Consider the following 13,837-nt stretch of genomic DNA (forward strand, 5'->3'; position numbering starts at 1 on the left):
CTGTTTCTGTGTGTGTGTCTGTTTGTGTGTGTGTGTGTATGTTTCTGTCTGTCTGTGTGTATGTTTCTGTCTGTTTGTGTGTCTGTTTATGTCTGTGTCTGTTTCTGTCTGTGTGTGCGTGTGTATGTTTCTGTCTGTTTGTGTGTATGTTTCTGTCTGTGTGTGTGTGTGTCTGTGTGTGTCTGTTTGTGTGTATGTTTCTGTCTGTGTCTGTGTGTCTGTGTGTATGTTTCTGTCTGTTTGTGTGTATGTTTCTGTCTGTGTGTGTCTGTGTGTATGTTTCTGTCTGTGTGTGTGTTTCTGTCTGTGTGTATGTTTCTGTTTGTGTGTATGTTTCTGTCTGTGTCTGTGTGTGTCTGTTTGTGTGTATGTTTCTGTCTGTGTCTGTGTGTGTCTGTGTGTATGTTTATGTCTGTTTGTGTGTATGTTTCTGTCTGTGTGTGTGTGTCTGTGTGTATGTTTATGTCTGTTTGTGTGTATGTTTCTGTCTGTGTGTGTGTGTCTGTGTGTATGTTTATGTCTGTTTGTGTGTTTCTGTCTGTGTGTATGTTTCTGTTTGTGTGTATGTTTCTGTCTGTCTGTGTGTATGTTTCTGTCTGTGTGTGTGTGTGTGTGTGTGTGTGTTTACCTCCTTTGCAGTCACGTTCGGGGTGGTGACCAGTCTTGGTTCTGGTGCTTTTTTCACAGCGTCAAAGAAGGAATGTCCAGATTCTGCCGTCAGTCCTGAAACACACGTTGACCAACACCAACAGCTGTCAGATGATCATCAGCCAATCAGACACCATGAGTTGTTAAAGGACATGTTACATGTTATTTATTGTTCACGTTAGCAACACAACATCAAAGTATTCATGACTGTAAGTCTGTCCGCGCACAAACGATAATAATTAATGATCGCTGATATATTTTATTGCTAATTATTCCTCTTGTGTGATGACTTAGCAGGTGCATTTCCAGAAAACGTCTTACTTAGCTTTTCTTGGCGTGTGAGGTACACTGTAGGAAAAGCAAAAACATCCCGATGGCCGACAGAGAGTGAAACGAATACTGCTTCGTCCGATAACGAAGCTTCTGAGCTTTCATATGAAACCGGTGGCTTGGATTTACAGAGGACATAGAGAGGATACGACACACGTCACCCTGAAACTCTGAAGTCCTTCAAAGTCTGTTTCACTGTCCTAGAACATCCAGCAGGCCGTGCAGTATGTTGTCTCCTCTGGATGATATTCAGAGTGTCCTCAGAAATGAAACAGCGTCTCCTGTGGACACGTTCAACTCCAAATCAACCTCAGTTCCAGTTACAACCGTACGGAGTCAAGTTTGTCTCATTCATACCTGCAAATGAAGCTGATTCCTTCATTTGCACACGTGTTTTAACATCCACAAACACAAATGTCCAATTTGCAACTTGTTGGTTTTTACAAATAAATGTGTATTTGTAAATATATCATTTTTTCATTTGTCTTCTTTGTCTTTCGGCTGTTCCCGTTAGGGGTTGCCACAGCAGATCAATTGTTTCCATCTCACTCTGTCCTCTGTATCTTCCTCTGTCACACCATCCACCTGCATGTCCTCTCTCAGCACATCCATGAACCTCCTCTTTGGTCTCCCTCTTCTCCTCCTGCCTGGTGGCTCCATCCTCAGCATCCTTCTCCCTATATACCCTGGGTCCCTCCTCTGCACATGTCCAAACCATCTCAATCTCGCCTCTCTGACTTTGTCTCCAAACCGTCCCACCTGAGCTGTCCCTCTGATATGTTCATTCCTAATCTTGTCCATTCTTGTCACTCCCAAAGAGAATCTCAACATCTTCAGCTCTGCCACCTCCAGCTCTGCCTCCTGTCTTTTTGTTAGTGCCACTGTCTCTAAACCATACAACATAGCTGGTCTCACTACTGTTCACACACATGTACTCAGTCTTTCTTCTACTGACTTTCATTCCCCTTCTCTCCAAAGCATATCTCCACCTCTCCAGACTAGACTCAACTTGCTCTCTACTCTCACTACAGATCACAATGTCATCTGCAAACATCATAGTCCATGGGGACTCCTGTCTGATCTCATCTGTCAACCTGTCCATCACCACTGCAAACAAGAAAGGACTCAGAGCTGATCCTTCGTGTAATCCCACCTCCACCTTGAATGAGTCTGTCATTCGGACTGCGCATCTCACCGCTGTCACACTATTCTTGTACATGTCCTGTACTACCCTAACATACTTCTCTGCCACTCCCGACTTCCTCATACAATACCACAGCTCTTCTCTTGGCACCCTATCATAAGCTTTTTCTAAGTCCACAAAAACACAATGTAACTCTTTCTGTCCTCTGTACTTTTCCAACAGTATTCTCAGAGCAAACATTGCATCTGTAGTGCTCTTTCTCGGCATGAAACCATATTGCTGCTCACAGATCTTCACCTGTTTTCTGAGCCTAGCTTCTACTACTCTTTCCCATAACTTCATGCTGTGGCTGATCAGCTTTATGCCTCTGTAGTTACTGCAGCTCTGCACATCACCCTTGTTCTTGAAAATAGGAACCAGCACACTTCGTCTCCACTCCTCAGGCATCCTCTCACTCTCCAAGATTTTATTAAACAATCTGGTTAGAAACTCTACTGCCATCTCTCCTAGACATTTCCATGCCTCCACTGGAATGTCATCTGGACCAACTGCCTTTCCACTCTTCATAGCAGCCCTCACTTCTTCCTTGCTAATCTCTTTTACTTCCTGATTTACTCTCGCCACATCATCCAGCCTTTTCTCTCGCTCAAGGCATTTGCAAAACTGAAAGTTTCTGTTAGTTTAGTGATTGAGCCTTTGTGGATCTGCAATCACACACACACTCATCGCTTTGTTCAGTAATGCAATTTTAAGACACAAAACTGCTCAGACATTCAGCTCGTGATTCACACGACCATCCAGCGCGAAACAACACACGAGTTACAAATCAGACGTCTGTGTTTGTGGTTCGCAAATCAAAGAATCAGCCACTGTGCATTTATAGGTATTAGTGCTGCAGATAATTGACCATTTACTGAGGGATCCTTCAAACGGTGATGCAAGCACCAAATCTGGCTCACATACTCCTTAGACTTTCCTCTTTTAAAAATGCTGAGTGGCCACATGAACGTTCAATAGGCGGCCAAGTAGGGGTCAATTAAGAATTACACAGGTGTCAAAATTAAAAATGTTCCAGTCATACTGAAAGGTATTCCATATTATTTGTCTGATCATAAAAATTCCAAAAAGGTATAGTTTGGACTATCTGTGAATGAATGTTCTGGAGTTATGGGGTAAAAACAGCAAAAACACTGACAAAGGTCAATTTCAGTTTGTACAGGGGTCAAAAGTTAAAGTTGCTCCAGTTTTGGTAAAAAGTGGTGCAAATTACTGGTTGAGCTAATAGGATTAATAAATGGAATAGTTTTGACTGTGTTGCGTGTTTGGTTTGCAAAGTAAAGGTTAAACAATATCAGCATCCATTGGATTCTATGACATGTGACATATGCTGCCCTGTAACATGATAACTAAGCATGATACATGATGCAAACTATTGCTTTTTAAAACCGTATTCACCCAACTAATAATTTGCAGTACATTTTACCAAAATTGGAGCAACTTTAACTTTTGACAAATTGAAATTGACCTTTATCACCATTCTTGCTGTTTCTACCCCATAACTCCAGAACATTCATTCACAGATAGTCCAAACTATACCTTTTTGGAATCTTTATGATCAGACAAATAATATGGAATACCTTTCAATATTCAGTTGACCCCTACTTGGCTGCCTATTGAAAGTTCATGTGGCCACTCAGCATTTTTAAAAGAGTAATGTCTAAGGAGTACGTGTGCCAAATCTGGTGCTTACATCAACATTTGAAGCATTTTTTCAGTTATCCGCTGCACTATATGAATGAGACAAATTTAACTCCACCACGTCTGCAAGTCCTCCAGCTGGACTGCACGCGGGTTCCCGAGGAACCATCAGATCCTACAGTCCGGTCAGAGTTCATGTTATTCTTTAGAGCAGATTACCATGGAGAGCTCTGTAGGCGGAGCCAAGGCAGGCGGAGTCAGACACATCGATGGTGTAGACGCGAGCGTTAAAGACGTCGGCCAAAACCTGAGACATACAAAATCAGCAGCTTTTAACTTGAATCGCCAACAAGACCTTAAATTAACAGAACGAGTTTCCACATCACTGACCTGCAGAATGTCTGTATTGGACGAGGCTCCACCCGTCGCCAGAACTCTGGTTCCAGGAACTAAAAACACCAAACAGGGGTCAGTGCTGACAAACGAACAGTTTAACATTAACGTCATTATTTACAGCTGAACTACAGCGGCAGGTCATTACAAACAAACAAACAAACGGCTTTCAGCAGTAACGTCACTGATCACAGGAAGCTAACATCACGCTAACGATCTGTGCAGGAAGTGCAGATGGAGCAGCCACGCCCACATTTTAACATCCTCTGATGTCAGACTAAACGTCACCAGAACGTTCCCGTGAATTTATATCAAATCAAATCAAATCAATTTTATTTATATAGCGCCAAATCACAACAAACAGTTGCCCCAAGGCGCTTTATATTGTAAGGCAAGGCCATACAATAATTACGGAAAAACCCCAACGGTCAAAACGACCCCCTGTGAGCAAGCACTTGGCAACAGTGGGAAGGAAAACTCCCTTTTAACAGGAAGAAACCTCCAGCAGAACCAGGCTCAGGGAGGGGCACTCTTCTGCTGGGACTGGTTGGGGCTGAGGGAGAGAACCAGGAAAAAGACATGCTGTGGAGGGGAGCAGAGATCGATCACTAATGATTAAATGCAGAGTGGTGCATACAGAGCAAAAAGAGAAAGAAACACTCAGTGCATCATGGGAACCCCCCAGCAGTCTACGTCTATAGCAGCATAACTAAGGGATGGTTCAGGGTCACCTGATCCAGCCCTAACTATAAGCTTTAGCAAAAAGGAAAGTTTTAAGCCTAATCTTAAAAGTAGAGAGGGTGTCTGTCTCCCTGATCTGAATTGGGAGCTGGTTCCACAGGAGAGGAGCCTGAAAGCTGAAGGCTCTGCCTCCCATTCTACTCTTACAAACCCTAGGAACTACAAGTAAGCCTGCAGTCTGAGAGCGAAGCGCTCTATTGGGGGGATATGGTACTATGAGGTCCCTAAGATAAGATGGGACCTGATTATTCAAAACCTTATAAGTAAGAAGAAGAATTTTAAATTCTATTCTAGAATTAACAGGAAGCCAATGAAGAGAGGCCAATATGGGTGAGATATGCTCTCTCCTTCTAGTCCCCGTCAGTACTCTAGCTGCAGCATTTTGAATTAACTGAAGGCTTTTCAGGGAACTTTTAGGACAACCTGATAATAATGAATTACAATAGTCCAGCCTAGAGGAAAAAAATGCATGAATTAGTTTTTCAGCATCACTCTGAGACAAGACCTTTCTAATTTTAGAGATATTGCGCAAATGCAAAAAAGCAGTCCTACATATTTGTTTAATATGCACATTGAAGGACATATCCTGATCAAAAATGACTCCAAGATTTCTCACAGTATTACTAGAGGTCAGGGTAATGCTCACAGTAACGACCAGGTGGACGATAGATAATAACAAATAAAACTGGTTTTTGGGACTTCCAATTTGGATGGACAAGACTAAGAGTCAAGCTTTCAAATGAATTAAAGCGCTGTCTGGGTTTTTGATTAATTAATAAGCTGGAATGGAAGATTGCTGCTAATCCTCCGCCTCGGCCCGTGCTACGAGCGTTCTGGCAGTTAGTGTGACTCGGGGGTGTTGACTCATTTAAACTAACATATTCATCCTGCTGTAACCAGGTTTCTGTAAGGCAGAATAAATCAATATGTTGATCAATTATTATATCATTTACTAACAGGGACTTAGAAGAGAGAGACCTAATGTTTAATAGACTACATTTAACTGTTTTAGTCTGTGGTGCAGTTGAAGGTGCTATATTATTTTTTCTTTTTGAATTTTTATGCTTAAATAGATTTTTACTGGTTATTGGTGGTCACGGTTTGGAGGATTTAAGAAAATTGGCCAGATTTCTAGAAATGAGAGCTGCTCCATCCAAAGTGAGATGGATGCCGTCTCTCCTAACAAGACCAGGTTTTTCCCAGAAGCTTTGCCAATTATCTATGAAGCCCACCTCATTTTTTGGACGCCAGTCAGACAGCCAGCAATTCAAGGAGAACATGCGGCTAAACATGTCACTCCCGGTCCGATTGGGGAGGGGCCCAGAGAAAACTACAGAGTCCGACATTGTTTTTGCAAAGTTACACACCGATTCAAGGTTAATTTTAGTGACCTCCGATTGACGTAACCGGGTGTCATTACTGCTGATGTGAATTACAATCTTACCAAATTTACGCTTAGCCTTAGCCAGCAGTTTCAAATTTCCTTCAGTGTCGCCTGCTCTGGCCCCTGTAAGACAACTGACTATGGTTGCTGGTGTTGCTAACTTCACATTTCTCAAAACAGAGTCGCCAATAACCAGAGTTTGATCCTCGGCGGGTGTGTCGCCGAGTGGGGAAAAACGGTTAGAAATGTGAACGGGTTGGTGGTGTACACGGGGCTTCTGTTTAGGGCTACGCTTCCTCCTCACAGTCACCCAGTCGGCCTGCTTTCCCGGCTGCTCGGGATCTGCCGGAGGGGAACTAACGGCGGCTAAGCTACCTTGGTCCGCACCGACTACAGGGGCCTGGCTAGCTGGAGGATTTTCCAAGGTGCGGAGCCGAGTCTCCAATTCGCCCAGCCTGGCCTCCAAAGCTACGAATAAGCTACACTTATTACAAGTACCATTATTGCTAAAGGAGGCCGAGGAATAACTAAACATTTCACACCCAGAGCAGAAAAGTGCGGGAGAGACAGGAGAAGCCACCATGCTAAACCGGCTAAGAGCTAGTAGCTGCGCTAAGCTAGCGGATTCCTAAAAACACACTAAGTGAATAATGTGTAAATAATTTAGAGGTGATTCAGCAGAGGGAGTGCTTTAGTTAAGGCACATGAAGATTACACTGTGAAACAAATCGTTATCTAGTTAACTAGATCAATCTAACTGCGCAGATTAAACAGCTAACAGATACAGCAAAACACCGCTGTGCATCGGAACAGGAAGTGATACAATACCGCAGTGAGAGCCAACCACCAGTAGAGGCAAGCAAGAGAGCGTGACCACCTTCCAGAGGCATTAGCGTGTTCACGGTCACATCTGCTGCCTCTTAACTCGACCTTTCAGTGAAACTCCACTGTACCTGCATTAATAGTAAATGTCCACCAGGTGGAACTAGTGTTAGTTTTGTCACCTGTTTTTTTTCTTATTTAGCCTCAGTCTTTAGTCAAATGGTCCTTTTTAGTTTGAGTCATATTTAGTCATTCACAAACCATTTTTACAACCTCAGTTCCAGTGAAGTTGGGACGTTGTGTAAAATGTAAATTAAAAACAGAATACAATGATTTTCAAATCCTCTTCAACCTATATTCAATTGAATACACCACAAAGACAAGATATTTAATGTTCAAACTGATAAACATTATTGTTTTTGTGAAAATATTTGTTCATTTTCAATTTCAATTTATTTTCATTTATATAGCGCCAAATCACAACAGAGTTGCCTCAAGGTGCTTCACACAGTAAGGTCTAACCTTACCAACCCCCAGAGCAACAGTGGTAAGAAAAACTCTCTGCGGAAGAAACCTCAAGCAGACCAGACTCAAAGGGGTGACCCTCTGCTTGGGCCATGATACAGACACAAATTACAGAACAATTCATCTTCTGCTCCTGTGCCCTGCCGCTGCCCTTTTTCTCCTGGGGCCCTGCGTCCTGGACCCATTTCCGTGGTTGCGTGCAGTCGACCGTATGGATTCTGACGTGCTGGAGTGGTCCAGGTCATATGGTAAGGTTCTGTACTTTGGTCTGGTCAGCTGTCATTTGTCTGTCTAGTCAGACTGCACTCTACTGGTGGTTGGCTCTGACTGCGGTATTGTATCACTTCCTGTTCCGGAGCACAGCGGTGTTTTGCTGTATCTGTTAGCTGTTTAATCTGCGTAGTTAGATTGATCTAGTTAACTAGATAACGATTTATTTCACAGTGTAATCTTCACGTGCCTTAACTAAAGCACTCTCTCTGCTGAATCACCTCTAAATTATTCACACATTATTCACTTTGTGTGTTTTTAGGAATCTGCTAGCTTAACACAGCTATTAGCTCTTAGCCGGTTTAACATGGCGGCTTCTCCTGTCTCTCCCGCACTTCTCTGCTCTGGGTGTGAAATGTTTAGTTATTCCTCGGCCTCCTTTAGCAGTAACGGTACTTGTAATGAGTGTAGCTTATTCGTAGCTTTGGAGGCCAGGCTGGGCGAATTGGAGACTCGGATCCGCACCTTGGAAAATCGTACAGCTAGCCAGGCCCCTGTAGTTGGTACAGACCAAGGTAGCTTAGCCGCCGTTAGCTGTCCCCCAGCAGGCCGGCTGGGTGACTGTGAGGAGGAAGCGTAGTTCTAAACAGAAGCCCCGTGTACACCACCAACCCGTTCACATTTCTAACCGTTTTTCCCCACTCGGCGACACACCCGCCGAGGAACAAACTCTGGTTATTGGCGACTCTGTTTTGCGAAATGTGAAGTTAGCGACACCAGCAACCATAGTCAATTGTCTTCCGGGGGCCAGAGCAGGCGACATTGAAGGAAATTTGAAACTGCTGGCTCTGGGCCCCTCCCCAATCGGACCGGGAGTGACATGTTTAGCCGCATGTTCTCCTTGAATTGCTGGCTGTCTGAGTGGTGTCCAAAAAATGAGGTGGGCTTCATAGATAATTGGCAAAGTTTCTGGGGAAAACCTGGTCTTGTTAGGAGAGACGGCATCCATCCCACTTTGGATGGAGCAGCTCTCATTTCTAGAAATCTGGCCAATTTTATTAAACCCTCCAAACCGTGACTATCCAGGGTTGGGACCAGGAAGCAGAGTTGTAGTCTTACACACCTCTCTGCAGCTTCTCTCCCCCTGCCATCCCCTCATTACCCCATCCCCGTAGAGACGGTGCCTGCTCCCAGACCACCAATAACCAGTAAAAATCTATTTAAGCATAAAAATTCAAAAAGAAAAAATAATATAGCACCTTCAACTGCACCACAGACTAAAACAGTTAAATGTGGTCTATTAAACATTAGGTCTCTCTCTTCTAAGTCCCTGTTAGTAAATGATATAATAATTGATCAACATATTGATTTATTCTGCCTTACAGAAACCTGGTTACAGCAGGATGAATATGTTAGTTTAAATGAGTCAACACCCCCAAGTCACACTAACTGCCAGAATGCTCGTAGCACGGGCCGAGGGGGAGGATTAGCAGCAATCTTCCATTTCAGCTTATTAATTAATCAAAGACCCAGACAGAGCTTTAATTCATTTGAAAGCTTGACTCTTAGTCTTGTCCATCCAAATTGGAAGTCTCAAAAAACAGTTTTATTTGTTGTTATCTATCGTCCACCTGGTCGTTACTGTGAGTTTCTCTGTGAATTTTCAGACCTTTTGTCTGACTTAGTGCTCAGCTCAGATAAGATAATTATAGTGGGTAATTTTAACATCCACACAGATGCTGAGAATGACAGCCTCAACACTGCATTTAATCTATTATTAGACTCAATTGGCTTCGCTCAAAATGTAAATGAGCCCACCACTTTAACCACACTTTAGATCTTGTTCTGACATATGGCATAGAAATTAAAGACTTAACAGTATTCCCTGAAAACCCCTTTTTGTCTGATCATTTCTTAATAACATTTACATTTAGTTTAATAGACTACCCAGCAGTGGGGAATAAGTTTCATTACAGCAGAAGTCTTTCTGAAAGCGCTGTAACTAGGTTTAAGGATATGATTCCTTCTTTGTTATGTTCTTCAATGCCATATACCAACACAGTGCAGAGTAGCTACCTAAACTCTGTGAGTGAGATAGATTATCTTGTCAATAGCTTTACATCCTCATTGAGCACAACTTTGGATGCTGTAGCTCCTCTGAAAAAGACAGCCTTAAATCAGAAGTGCCTGACTCTGTGGTTTAACCCACAAACTCGCAGCTTAAAGCAGATAACCCGTAAGATGGAGAGGAAATGGCGTCTCACTAACTTAGAAGATCTTCATTTAGCCTGGAAAAAGACTCTGTTGCTCTATAAAAAAGCCCTCCGTAAAGCTAGGACATCTTACTATTCATCACTAATTGAACAAAATAAGAACCCCAGGTTTATTTTCAGCACTGTAGCCAGGCTGACAAAGAGTCAGAGCTCTATTGAGCCGAGTATTCCTTTAACTTTAACTAGTAATGACTTCATGAATTTCTTTGCAAATAAAATTTTAACTATTAGAGAAAAAATTATTCATAACCATCCCAAAGACATATCTTTATGTTCGGCTGCTTTCAGTAATGCTGGTATTTGGTTAGACTCTTTCTCTCTGATTGTTCTGTCTGAGTTTCTGTGTAGGGTGTCAGTTGTCCAGGTGGTTTCCATAGTAGAGAAGCTTGAATCTTCGACTGGACTGGGTCGCTTGACGCGAGGACGTTTCGCTTCAAATCGCAGAAGCTTCCTCAGCTAAAATTCTTGCTCTGGTAGTCTGACTTCTGTCTTGACTCTTGTAGAGAAGAATAAACAGAAGCCACAAAAGCTGGAGTTTTAAACCTAACCAGACCCCTCCTACCGAAAGGCCGACTGCTATAGGCTGGTGACTAAACAATAGCTCTCATTAGCACCTATTGTGCTCTAGTTAGCACCCTCCTAATGACAGGGCAGCTGTCCCTCCTAATGATGGGACGGCAGCCTCTCCTGATGGCTCCCTTGACGACTCTCCTGATGACGTGAATGACTCTTTACCATGAACAAAATGTTGTGTGGGCCGCCAGAAGAGGAGGTACTGCTGGCCCACCACCAGAGGGCGCCCTGCCTGAAGTGCGGGCTTCAGGCACGAGAGGGCGCTGCCGCCTCCAGGAACAAGCCGTGGTGACAGCTGTCACTCATCATCCATGACAGCTGTCACTAATCATCTACTCACATCTTTAATAAAAGCAGGAAGACACCTCCACCACATTGCCGAGATATCTTCTTCTTCAAGAGGTAATATCCTCAGCCGTTGTGTTACAATATTATTTGTATATTGTGAGTGTTTGCAGGAGTACCGGTACCTCTGTCGGTGGAAGCTGAGAGAGCGCTAGAAGGCACTCTTTTCCCCTGAGGAATCACTACAGTACTCTGCAAGTTATAGAGTGAGAGGTGGAGGTGGAATTCCCACCAGGATTGTTACTGGGTGTTCACACACCCACACCTGACTGTCTTTGCTTTCTGCCAGCAGTACCAGATCCGACACGCCATGACGGTGGCCACCTGGGGACTTCGGGACTTGGCGGCTCCAGTATCCCTCGGGTTCGGTGGCAGTGGAAATCGTGTGGTTCCGGTTCATCTCCAGACGGGCGTCTCCTATCGTCGAGCCTGCCCACACGACACCTTTATTAATTGACTTGTCTACATTCTGTAATCTGCCGTGTTTGGTTGTGACATTCACAACAGTAAAGTGTTCTAATTTAACTCCTTCCATTGTCCGTTCATTTACGCCCCCTGTTGTGGGTCCGTGTCACTACACTTTCCCAACACAAAAGACTGAAACTGCTTTGACCTGAGTACCCCACTGTAAACAGGGGACAAAGTATGTATCAGACCCCCTCCCCGGTTAAGGCTGGGTTTCAACTGTTTCACACAGAATGCCTCTTTGACCCCTCTCTCAAACCATTTCTTCTCTCTGGCTAAGATTTAAACTTCCTTGTCCTCAAACGTGTGGTTAGTGTCTTTCAGGTGGAGATGAACTGCAGACTGAGGTCCATTTGTGCCCTCTCTGCGGTGCTGGTATAGCCTTTTGTGTAAAGGTTGCTTAGTCTCACCTATGTAGTGTTCATTACAGTTTTCCTGACATCTGATAGAATACACTACATTGCTCTGTTTGTAACTAGGGATCCTGTCTTTAGGGTGAACTAATTTCTGTCTCAAGGTGTTAACCGGTTTAAAGTAAACTGGGATTTTGTGCTGTCTGAAGATCCTCTGTAGTTTTTCCCCTACTAAATAAGGGAGAGACACTCCTCTTCTTCTTGTCTCCATCTCCTGTCTATCTGGTCTCTTTGTTTTCTGGGACTTCTGCACTTTGTCCAGGGACCATCGTGGGTACCCACATACTGTGAGGGCTTTCCGGACAAGTTGTTGTTCTTTAGCCCTTCCCTCTGCAGTTGTGGGCACCTGTAGGGCTCTATGTTTAAGAGTCCTGATCACCCCAAGCTTGTGTTCAAGGGGGTGGTTTGAGCCAAAGAGCAGATATTGGTCAGTGTGAGTCGGTTTTCTGTAAACCCCTGTCTGGAGCTGCCTGTTCTCTCCAATCGTAACATCACAGTCCAAGAAGGCTAAATGGTTGTTTCTGGCATCCTCACGTGTGAACGTGATATTGGAATCCACCGAGTTGATGTGTTCTGTAAAGTCCTCAACCTCCTGTTGCTTGATTTTGACCCATGTGTCATCGACATATCTGAACCAGTGACTGGGAGAGATGCCCGTGAAATACGTCAAGGCTGTCTTCTCCACTCGCGCCATGTACAGATTAGCCACAATGGGTGATACCGGAGACCCCATCGCACAACCATGGATCTGCCTGTAGTAATTCCCCCTAAACAGGAAATACGTGGTGTTAAGACAGATCTCCAAGAGTTGGCAGATGTGGTCTGGTGTGAGTTTGGTCCTTTCAAGTAGAGACACATCCTCCAGCAGTCTCTGCCTCACAGCTGAGACGGCCTCAGCAGTGGGGATGCAGGTGAACAACGATGTCACATCAAATGACACCATAGTTTCATCTGCCTCCAGCTGCAGGTCCTTGATCTTGTTCACAAAATCTTGTGTGTTCTCCACATGGTGGTCTGAGTTACCCACTAGAGGAGCCAAAATCCACTTGAGGTGCTTGGCCAAATTGTATGTGATAGAATCTGTGCTACATACAATAGGCCTGAGTGGCACGTCCTGTTTGTGGATTTTGGGCAGTCCATAGATGCATGGAGTGGCGTCCCCAGGGTACAGTCTGTGGTATGTCTGCCTGTCGATGAGTCCCTCTTTCTCCAGGTTTTGGAGGTAGCTAATGATTTTCTTCTTGTAGCCGCTCGTGGGGTCTCTCTTCAGACGTTCGTATGTATTGGAGTCACTGAGCAAGTTGTTGATCTTGGCCTCATAGTCCAATGTGTTCAGGACCACCGTGCATCTGCCTTTATCCGCTGGCAGGATAAGGATGCTTTGGTCCTTCTGCAGTGCTGACAAAGCTTTCTGTTCTTCTCCTGTGATGTTGGACGGAGGAGGCTTAGCACTGTTCAGCACTGCTGTGACTCTCAGTCGGAGGTCCCCAGCTTCTGACTCTGACAAACTGTTATGTTTAATGGCTGACCCTACTGCAGTGATGTAATCTACTGTCGGTATATGTTTAGGGGTCACTGAGAAATTTAGTCCTTTAGCGAGCACATCCTTTTCTGTCTGTGTAAGAACCCTGTCGGACAGATTCTTTACCAAATTTTCCCTGTTGTCACTAATTTGTCTGGGTGTATCTTTAAAACTACTCCCACTGAAAGTACGCCTTTTCTGCACTAAAAGGTTGTGAAACTTCCTGATTTGCCGCTCCTTACTTTTTAAATGCTCAGCCATTTGAATTTTAACTATGAACTTTGTGATGTTATTATAGGCCTCTTCCCCCACTAAGGTTTCTAACCTTTTGTGAAGACTATCAAGATTATT

General features: G+C 44.0%; 1 protein-coding gene across 1 annotated transcript in view; it reads right to left on the reverse strand.

Annotated features, from left to right (window-relative positions):
- Positions 1 to 595: 595 nt before the first annotated feature.
- The window catches only part of xylb (xylulokinase homolog (H. influenzae)), a gene marked incomplete at its 3' end in the record, with an annotated part of 52,682 nt that continues 39,440 nt past the window's right edge, over positions 596 to 13,837 (reverse strand). Inside the window, exons 16-18 of the mRNA XM_034183453.1 lie at positions 4,211 to 4,269; positions 4,040 to 4,127; positions 596 to 723 (exon numbers count right to left, since the gene is read on the reverse strand). Of these exons, the coding sequence (XP_034039344.1) occupies positions 596 to 723; positions 4,040 to 4,127; positions 4,211 to 4,269 (275 nt within the window). The remainder of the gene's footprint in view (positions 724 to 4,039; positions 4,128 to 4,210; positions 4,270 to 13,837) is intronic.

The sequence above is a fragment of the Thalassophryne amazonica genome, chromosome 1, assembly GCF_902500255.1.
Source record: "Thalassophryne amazonica chromosome 1, fThaAma1.1, whole genome shotgun sequence".
NCBI lineage: Eukaryota > Metazoa > Chordata > Actinopteri > Batrachoidiformes > Batrachoididae > Thalassophryne > Thalassophryne amazonica.